Here is a 10,524-nt window from a genome sequence, read left to right as displayed (position 1 = left end):
TTATCCTCTTCCCTGTTGACAATAAGGAACTGATACTGACAATAGTACAGCATAGACTGTATGTTGCTTTGGTGAGGTGATACCCAATGAAGCTAATTGTTAATTGTGTTATATGTCAGGGATGATGAGCTTGTGCCCTATCTGAGATATGTTTGAGACCAGCCCAAAAGCAGGCTTCAAACCTTATTATTATTTCATCAACAGCTGGCTGTGATGCTGACATTTTGCATGAAAGATAGATGATTAGGAAACGGGCAACTGTGTAATACTGTTAATAAGTGATGGCATCGGTAGTTGCTGTATCCTTATTTACCCAGCCTGCCCCCCCCACACACACACACACACGGGGCATCAACCCGGCGCTAAAACATGAATCACAATCCTGGTATACAGTCTCTATGCAAGAATACGAAAGGGCCCACGTTGGAAAATGCCAAAAAACTGACTTGCTGTTTGAGAAACAGGAGCAACATCACAGTTCAGGTCAAGATTTCAGTTTGAGGTCAACCTTTCAGACTTCACGTGGAAAAAAACGATTCTGTAATATTCTTGTGGTTTGATATGTCAACAATGAATGTTCACTTTTCATGGATTTGCAAGGTTCATCGTAGTCTGAGAAATTTGTGTTGTCCAAGTTCTCCAGGCAATCAGTGATGTTTCAGGGTTTGAACTTGACTACCTTAGCCTATTCTGGAGTCATTATGGTGGAATGATCCCCCCTTTATATAAGGTAACACACTGCTCATTCAAATAACAGGAGATAATCACACACATAAATCCAGACTATATGTTCTATTATTCAGCCATCTGGAGAGTGGACCGGTGAGCCTATTACAACAATTTATTTCTTACTTTGTCCGTGTTTGGGTAGTTCATCGGAGCGTGTGGCCAGATCAAATGGCCAAGACCGGTTTATACACAGTGTAGGAGGATCCTGGCTGGCGTTCACCCCCAAGTTATCAATGTTTAAAATAAAAACCTCAAACCCCCAATTCAACGTGTGTACTCCCTAATGCAAAAACACAACTCACATTTTGCAATAACCCTATAAAATGATATAAATGACCAGATAAATACCCCTTCCCCCCAGGTGGCCTGTAGATATGAAGGAGTCTGGTTTCAGTGACAATTGGAGATGGGGGTGTGTTTCTGCAGGTGCTGGCCACATTGGAGACCAAGACGAAGAGAGAAAGCAAGGTCAGGAAGACAGGTACTTGGCAGAGTGCGCTGAGTAATGCAGCTTAAAATCCTTCCCTCCCACACACTCAAACTCACGACACGCACACACACACACGCACACACGCACACACAGACCCACATCACATCCCACCCAATATTACTTCTAGACACACACATACGCATTACGCAAGCCCACACACACACACAAGTGTGCACACACACACCCTTACCCTTCTCCCCCACACAGATGGGAAGGCTAGATTTATAACCAAGGCTGAAACATCTCCATTAATATGTCTGGCTGTGAAGCAGGCATTGCTAGTCTGTTGCCTTGTACTGGAGAATGCTAATAGAAGGAAACAGACAAATTATCTGTCTCACAAGGAATGTCTTGATGCAAGAAACTGTCGGCCAAAGTCAGTAACTGGAGACTAGAAACTATGCATACCATTGATGCTTAGGTCTCATTTACAGCAACTGGTTCTCTGGTAACCTAATGAAAACTGGTTGAGTTTAATAAGCTAGTAACATAATTTTTAGCTCAGAGACTTTGACACCTCAGTGATAACCAGTTAAAATAAATGGCTACAAGAAGTCTGATTTCAAAAACCATTTCCACATACACGCAAGTTTACTGATGATGGAAGATGGAAAAGATAACGCTTGCTTTAGTGCGTGTGTGTGTGTGTTCGAGGAGGTGGGATGGGATGTGGGGGGTGGGAGGGGGTTGCGTGTGGGTTTTCCAGCTTTGGATGTGTAATCACTTATCTTATCATCTCTCTGCCTCAACACCTGTTAATGATAATTGTTCTCAGAACAAGTCAATCCCAATATGATTCCACAGGGAGAGAGTGAGTATGTGTGTGTGAGAGAAAGAGTCGGGGAGAAAGTGTGCGCGCGGGTTAGGTTTGTGTATGTGTGCATGCCTGTGCGCTCGATCCTGTGTGTCTGTGTGTGTGACAGAGAGAGTCAGTGAGAAGGAGAGCGTGTGAGGTAGGTGCGTGCTTGTGTGTGCGTGCGTGCTGAAGGTAAGACGTGTAACTGTGGGATGAGTGTAGCCCCTCAGGTTCAGACCAGGAGGGGGGGGGGGAGCAGTGTGTGGGGGTAGGCGTGGGGGGCGGGGCTGCAGGGAGGGTGAGGGGGGAGTTGTCAAGAACAAAGAGATCCCAAACTCCTAGAGAAAATATCCCCCCCCAGCCTGGACATTTAGACAGTAACACAGTCTGTGTGTTTAAGAACCTGTACATCCAGGGTGCCACTTAGGAGCCAGGGCCAGGGAATGGGGAAGACAGCTTCAGCTGTGAACGTAGGTGTCACGCTCTGTGCCAGATACAACCGCTCTGCTTTTCTTCTAGACGCTATTGGCTCCGCCGCGTGATCAAATTCCTCCCTACATCTGTCAAGGAAATTCAAGACTGCATTTACTCAATGTTAAACATGGGGCGGACTGGCCAAGCCAGATCTGATAGTAAAACCAACAAAAATGCAAAGCTGTAGAAAATCTGCAGTGTGCGGGAGGATGTGGAACACTAACTCTGGACAAAGCCACAGAGGTCTATAAACTTTAGCCTCCAAGGAGAGGGCCTTTCGGGGTAGCCCCACTGTTGGGGCAAACACACAGACAGGCTTTTGTAAGCTCTCCCGAAATATCATTGTGAACTGGTGTAATGGTTTGGTCATTAAAGCTAGCGTTCAATGAAGTTACTCTGGAAAACCCTTTGAATGAGGACGGCACATGTGTTTCTGCTTATCTGTGGAAACACAATAGCCCTCTCTCTCTCTCTCTCTCTCTCTCCCTCTCCTTCCCTTTCTCTTCAATAAAGACGTGATCCTGTACAATTGGATTCAGTTTGACAATTTGCCACAATCTCGTGCCCGCAAACAGTGACAGGGGAACTTGATAGGGTAAACAATCGATGTTTCTGCTTTACAGACTTTCGGTCTTGAGTAGTTTTAGCCTGCTACACAGAGAGTAATCTGATTAGGATGATGACTGTAGGGGAATGTTATGCAGGCATATTAGACTGTACATCAAACTTCACTTTTGCTGCCTATAATAAAATCTAAATTCACTGTATTTTTCAGGTCAAACCAGGGAGTTCAAGGAAACAGAGTGTATCGTAAAGTCAATTGTTCGTTATGTTTCATTTCCTGTCAACTTCTAATGCGCTCTGTGTTGTTATAAATCACAGGAACAGTCCTTAAATATGATTCAGATCAGCTGCTTTCCTAATCGCTCTTGAACTCACACAGACTAATGTGTGGAAATGTGTCATAATTAAGACCAGGTGCCAATCTGAAGGGAACCTTATTTCTCAATGTCTGGACTTTGACTTTTGTCTGGGTTTCTGGTTGTTTGAAATTACAATAAATTAATTCACAGAAGAAACATGATCTTTAACAAATATAGGTTCACTTTAATTCAAAGCCATGATACACATAAAGAACACATATTTGAAGTATACATCTTAAAAGTAATACTCTCAATAACTGTATTAATGAATCATTTTTCTTCTTTTTTTTCTTCAATTTTTTTCTCACTGGAACAGAAACTACTCAGTGGAGAAATCAATGGATGCCTCATAATTCATAACATCTTAGCTTGATCATAAATCTTATCAAGTGGCTTCCAAACTTGTGTTCTCATAAATCTCGCCTTTCCAGTCTTCCGCCATCACTCTCCTCTTCTTTCCTCTTTCAGGCCTCAACGGTTGAGTCTGAGCTGGCAATACCTATGGCATGCACATGCTTTGATTAAAGGAAATGCTTACATCACATGGTTCTAGGAGAAACAGGACATTCGGACATGCCTTCACACAGCTGTGCTTATCCAATGACGAAGTAGCTCTGCAAGGGGCATGGACTCAGGTGGGGGTGAGCAGACGAACCCTTAGTGGTGACAAATGGAACTGCAGCTGAAACGCTAGACGTTAAAGCCACCGTCTGTGCTAATTCCAGAATTGTTCATTGATGAAATGTACCAGATTATAATTTATAAATACCGTAATGGTTTTAATTCCTACTTTCATCCAGAAAGACTTTTAGTTTAAACAATTGGTTTAACTCGGGACATTCCGTTTTACAGGCGGTTTTAACCGTGATAATCAATAATCCTGTACATTATATGGTTTCCCCCTGTTTAATTCAATATTCAGCAGTGAATTACTGAGCTGCAAAAAAATCCTCAGGCATGCCATAGTATTGTTGTGAAATGCTTTTTAAAACAGGGCATAGAATGAACAAAGGTACGGTCTGGTCATCCTGTTAGCTTCTAACTCAGGCCAGTGGATATACACTATATATCATCTAGATTTTCCAAAGTCTCCTCTGTGCCTTGTACATACCCTCTAAGGTGTATATTTGACTGTATGGCTCCCTGACAGATAATATCAACATAATCTGATCCTTCAAATATACTGTATATAATTCCACCAACTTGCTGAGTGATCAGATGAGTGTGTTCCATGTCTCTCTTTATTTTGGTTCTTTGGTACTGTATGAATTGACACACAAAACTATGGATCTATGGTTCTCTCTCTTTCTGTGTGTCTCTCTCTAACTTATTTTGAATTTGTGTCTGTCTCTGTCTCTTTCTCACTCTCTCTCTCTAGTTTCATCACCGCTACCTGCACCCACACGACTCCACCACCATATCCTCATACTGTTTGTACACCACATTGTTGGCTGAGTCAATGTAGAGGATGCTAATTGGACTGAGGCGCGTTGGCACGCAGCAAGTGGGCGGGGTGGAGTCGGGGTCCATGGAGTTCATGAGGGTCTGTATGATTGCGTGATTGGTGGGTTCCAGGTGCGAGCGAATGGGGAAGTCGCACACGCCGTCGCAGTGGAATGCTTCGTATTCCAGAGGAGCGATGATCCAGTCGTCCCAGCCCATCTCTTTGAAGTTGACGTGCAGCTGGCGCCGGTGACACCGTGGCTTGGTCTGGGGCAGCTTCTTCCCGGCCCTAGCTGCGGGGGCGCGGCGCATGCGCCTCTGCGTGAACAGGTATTCGTAGACGGTCTTGTTGTCGTGGCCCGACCGCGCCTTGATCTCGTTGTAAAAGAGGTCGCGTTTCCTGGTACGACCGAAGACGAGGAAGAAGGCTTTCTCCTTGGTCTGCCTGCCAAGACGGCCGAACCCCAGGGTCTTAAGGTCCACCGGCCGCCCCCCCGGCACCCTCTCCTGGGCCTCCAGTTCCAGACAAAGCTGGGGGGCGTTCCTGAAGCTCCGGAACAGTTTCCAGATGTCAAACACCTCCCACCTGGGCGTGCCGTGGTCCTCCACGGTGCGTGTGTGGAGCAGCGTGGGCCTCTGTTTACCTGAGGCGCAGGTGAACAGCTTCAGGCTCAGAGAGCCAGGGCCCGAGCTTCCACCGGCCGGGAGGGCTTTGCGGGGGTCAGACGCCGGGCGCTTCCTGAGAATGCGGAGCTCGGCCCCCAGGAGCCCCTCCTTCTCCAGGGAGCTGATGTTGAAGAAGTACTTCTGCCTTCTCAGCTGCGGCTGCCGCTCATCTGGAACACAGGAACAGGACAGGCGGACAAAGAGTCAAGGGCAAGGATAACACTAATATTGACACGTTCCCCGCTATTTGTGTTAATGTGGCCTCTCTCGTAACACACACACACGCTTCAACACACACAGACACACGATGCAATCACACAAGTGGACATATGCGCACAAAATATCCCGCACGCAAGCATGTACACACACACACACACACCCACAGTAGAGTGGTGCGGTGTGCAATGTTTTTCTTTGTTTTCAGTGAGGGAAAGCAGCAGCAAGTGAAGCCCATGTTACAAATGAAAGCCATCGTTTCCATCCAGGCTCAGGCACAGTGTGCGTTCAAAAGTACATTAAAACCAGACATTTGCAAACTGCAGACCACATTGAACTGTAAACAGACCATTATTATGGACCTGCAGCTATTTACCACTAGACCCACCAGCACGTCATATGACATCTGCTAGAGAGGGAGCACAAACCACCTGAATAGACCGGCCTCTACCCGTGGAGAGGGTGGAGAATCGACAATGTCTGTGTCGAGGGACTTGTGGCTCATTGAGCCAAACCAGAGATAAAAAGAGTCAGAAGAAAAGGAAGAGGAAAAGGAAGAAGAAAGAAAGAAATATTTTTGAATTAAGAGAAGACTGGAGGGACGAAAAAGGGAAGCGATGGAGGGGATGCAGTAAAAGGAGAGTTCAGTTCCAGGAATGAGGGGGACAGTGACGTCTGCTTGGGCATCAGTTACGTCCTCCACAGCCCCGCTAGGCCACAAGGGTCAGGAACAATTGGCTGAGGACGCGCTAGACAAATAACGCGTGAATTAAAAGTACATTAAGTGCTTGAAATGTAAACCTTTAGCAGCTAGAAATATTAAACCCACGTCGTTTAAACATCATTTTAAACAGTTTTACACGGTAAAGATAACATTACACAGGGGCCACCTACTTGAGGCTGGGAGCCATGTTTATTTACTATCTGAGGGCTGTAAATCACATGGCTGGTGTGGCTCCAGATGGCTACTGACACCCTGACAGGACCAAGAGACCCAGGTTCAGAACCATTACATCAAACTACCAAGGGGCCAGCAGACTTGACTCAACCGTTCGCAAATACTGTCAAGCATTTGGGGTGCACTTGATTAAGTTCCCCCACATAGAAAGACACCAACAGAGCAGTTCCAAATGTGCACAGAGATCAATTAAACACAAATCGGAGTGTGGAAATAATTCTTTTTTACATAAATTGGGATGCACGTTTTCTGACCCTGGAAACTGTCCAACAAGGGGCATTTAGGTTGTGGGTGTAGTAGGAAATGTAATAGACTTGAAGCTCTCATACAGTTGAAGTGTTTGGTAACTAAGTCCTTGATGCATGAACATCCACTGGCTACTTATTTGATGCCCACTTATAAGAAGCTCCTAAGTTTGCTTGACTTAATATAACAGAGGAGGTCAATGGGACTGCACACCTGTAAGCAAGTACAACTTTAAAACATTTAAAATGTCGAATTTATAATTTTTGTAACGATAAACCACTGAAAATATCTTTGTCTTAATTTGAATTAATCGTATATCACAAAAATAAGAATAAATAATTCAGGTCGTTTTGGATAACCGGGCTCATAACGCTGTTACCTTGTCCTTTATCTACGAAGCTCGTAATCGTGTTGGCCAAACCCGCCTCATGTAGTACACTTGTGTTCACCTCCCCGGTAGACAGCGACCAGTACAGTGACAGCATGTAGTCGTGCGGTGTCACCAGAGGGTGCTTGGTGGAGTCTCTGTCGCTAGGCTTGCCCGTTAATTTGGCACTCCTCAGGGCTGCCGGAGCACTAAGCTTTTGCGTAACGACAGCTCTGTTCGGTCCGGTGCGCACTGGTGTTGCCGCCCTTGCTGCAGGTTTTCCAGTGTTTTTCCCGGGTGTGCCAATGCCGCTGGTTTTGACCAGGTGCACGTTCGGAGCCACTGGAGTATCCCCGGCTACCCAAGAGCGCGCAGCCTCCTTGCGCCCTAAATTGATAGCCCCGCGAGCGCGGCTGCCCGTTACCACGCGAGATGCTGGCGCGAATGCCACAGGTTTCCCCTTGGCCACCTCGCCCTTGATTAACGGGGGTCCTGTCCGAATGCGCGTGATCCTCGCAGAATTAGGAGACTTCCAACCGGTTCCCAGTTGAGTGCGGTCACCTGCTCCGCCTGTATGCTCCTCGCCACGGCTGTTGGGCGCGCGCTGTGCCGCCCCGGTATGGCTCAGTGACGCTAAGATGAGGTCCAGGTATACGAGAGTCCAGCACCCCAGTAAAAGAGGGAGACGTTTCAGAACTTTCATCCTCTGATCTACCTCTGTAAAGTTCCAATGGAGAAATGCGCGCAGGCTTTTCCCGTTTGAAAGAGGTAAACATGAACGAGTTTGGAGAAGTGGAGATGTGGACGAGAATTAAGTATTCTAGCGTAAAAGCGACCATGCAAACCGTTACTCTCAGATCCGCTATCCAGAACCATAGTGAAGCAAATCTCATGCCGCAGGTCCCGCTTTCCAGAGTAGTGCGAGAAAATGCTTAGCATGGACAAGAGAAAGTTGACTTCCCTTAAACTCCAACTATTCTGCTGGATATCTTGTAAGAGAGCTGTTTAAATCCCACTTTTTCCAAGAGGGAAGAATGGCGTAATGCTGCCGCAGTTTTTTTTCCCCTTCAAAGTTTGAACGCCGTCCAGTGAAAATATTTCACACACACAAACCTGCAGGTGCTCAGAAAACCCTCCTCGAACCTGAACTGAGGAATTGGAAACGGAATTCCAGCGCAAAGCTGCTTAATTAGCTTCTGATGTCATGCTGTCTAAACTAATTTAAGTGCAATATTTCTTTTCAAATCTTCCTTGCTCTTTCCACCAGTGACTCATATGCCACATAAAGCCACACTCAAAGCCAAAGCTTTGCATTAGATCATTTGAAGAGAGAGTTTGCTCAAGCTCCCTATATTAAGGCTCACAACATGGAGGTGAAAAGGGCACAGTTACTAGATGCCCAGAGTGGTGTGTAAAACTCTGAAATAAAATGGTGGGCCATAATAACCCCTTACTACTTAACTCATTTAAACAATTTCATCATTGGGATTCAATTTGATAGTCTTACTGTAGGTGTGCAACACATGGTATATGCTAGTCATAAGCCTAAGCTTCGGTTGTCTTTGAGGTCTGAGAGTCAGACACAGACTTTAGAAACATCAGACACGTTTCATCAATACATGGAAATGCATGTGATTCTGAGTAGAAGAAAAAAAGATCTTCAAATGTGCAACTTCATTGACTTTAGCCCTGCTCTGATTACTTTGATTAAGTTGCACGTCTTGTTTGATTGAACACGTCTCCGTAGTCCAGAATGAGCTCTGACTCTAAAGTCCTTTGCCCGTCTAATTTATAATGGCACAGGACAAGCCAACTTCTCTGGTGTCATAAATTTAGCTAAGACTGTGCTGTAGGAATAATTAGATGCCAAAACCAGGGTTAACTTTTGAAATTTGGCAGGCAGGCTGGTCTCTGGAGGCATGAAATAGGAGTCAGTGTTTTTCTATGTTTCAGTATTTTCTCTCCTCTACCTGCAACAGCTTAGGCTCTCCCAGGCCAGTCGAGACAGAGTTGATGAATTAACATGGGGGATGAAGTGAGCCTGCCACAGTCTGGACATAAAGTCTCCATGACCCCGTCTGTTCACCCTGGTCTACCTGAGAGAGTTGGAACCCGGTTGTACAGGACAGCAGTGGACTGCACTAACAGACACAGTAGCGAACACAGACTGAGATGGTACAGGTCAGTTAAGTATGTCTAAGGTCAGTGAAGTCATCCCGCTCTCACAGACGCACAGACACGCACAGTCTTGGGTTTTACTCAACCCAGTAGTAAGAGGTGTGACTGTGTGGAGTCTAGTATCTAAGGAACCTACCATGTGTATTCTCTGTTTATCCTCAGGGTGAAGTTCAGGACACAGACACAGATAAACACACATTCATTTGGCTGGACACACACATCCACGTAAACATATACTCATGTCGGACACACACATATCCACACAATCACGCCCGTCACACACACACACACCCAGACACATATATACTATACACATTCACACTGGTCAAACACACACCATGAAAACACACACACACTCTGTACAGAGATACACACTTTGGACAGACACACATACATAAACACACTCTGTGGTATAAAACCTCAGCACTTGCCTTGCCCGTGCTCTTTTAGAAAGGTGAGCACAGCACATTCAGGGGCCAGCTGTCCGTGGTGTAGTGGGTTGTACTCTGTTCTCAGGATGTTTGGAAAAGCCCAGAGGAAATGTGGTTTAGCCCGCGCTTCGCCGGCATGCAGGGACAAGAACATTGCCTTTGTGTGAATGTGCCACTGTGCTCCCTCCAGGTATTGCCATGCGACGGGTGGGTAATAATAACTTTGCGGGGGTAAGTGTGTACATGTCTGCCATTGAGACGGCATGACTTTCAGAGCAGAAACCACAGAAGGAGAAAGGCCTTGCCATAAACGCAGCCCAATAAAATAAAGAGTCAATTCGTTACCAACCATCCACCTTGACTCCATGGTGGAGGCAGGACAGGTCTCTAAGCTAAGCAAAAAATAATAACTCTCTCCTTGTACAGAAATATTTGTCAGCTTTACAGTGAGAACTCTACATTCAGGGGTCATGGCCTGAGAGACAAATACATGATTAATGTTGAGATTCTCTGCTTTGGTTCAGTCACCCAACATAAATCAAAAACAAAAAAGGAATTAATTGCAGTAGATGAAACTAAAACTGAATTATTCCACATTAATACTGGA

The 10,524-nt window shown here is 45.7% G+C and overlaps 1 protein-coding gene across 1 annotated transcript; it reads right to left on the bottom strand.

The window, feature by feature from the left end:
- Positions 1 to 3,595: 3,595 nt before the first annotated feature.
- On the bottom strand, positions 3,596 to 9,742 carry gdf5 (growth differentiation factor 5). Its single transcript, XM_047024590.1, has 2 exons — positions 7,321 to 9,742; positions 3,596 to 5,691 (listed from the first exon to the last, which is right to left on the bottom strand). Exons 1-2 carry the CDS (start codon positions 8,009 to 8,011, stop codon positions 4,802 to 4,804), a joined length of 1,581 nt encoding a protein of 526 aa, XP_046880546.1. The 5' UTR covers positions 8,012 to 9,742; the 3' UTR covers positions 3,596 to 4,801.
- Between the last annotated feature and the right edge of the window lie 782 nt (positions 9,743 to 10,524).

This window comes from Hypomesus transpacificus, chromosome 9 (assembly GCF_021917145.1).
Source record: "Hypomesus transpacificus isolate Combined female chromosome 9, fHypTra1, whole genome shotgun sequence".
Taxonomy (NCBI): domain Eukaryota; kingdom Metazoa; phylum Chordata; class Actinopteri; order Osmeriformes; family Osmeridae; genus Hypomesus; species Hypomesus transpacificus.
The sequence above is the reverse complement of the archived record's forward strand: the minus strand, read 5'-3'. Positions and strand labels throughout refer to the sequence as shown.

What these genes read in the sequence shown, in the direction of transcription:
- gdf5 (XM_047024590.1), bottom strand. Translation starts at nt 8,011, where the DNA reads ATGAAAGTTCTGAAACGTCTCCCTCTTTTACTGGGGTGCTGGACTCTC. An exon ending in CTTCGTAGATAAAGGACAAG is followed by an intron (nt 5,692 to 7,320) that starts GTAACAGCGTTA and finishes CCTGTGTTCCAG; the next exon opens with ATGAGCGGCAGCCGCAGCTG.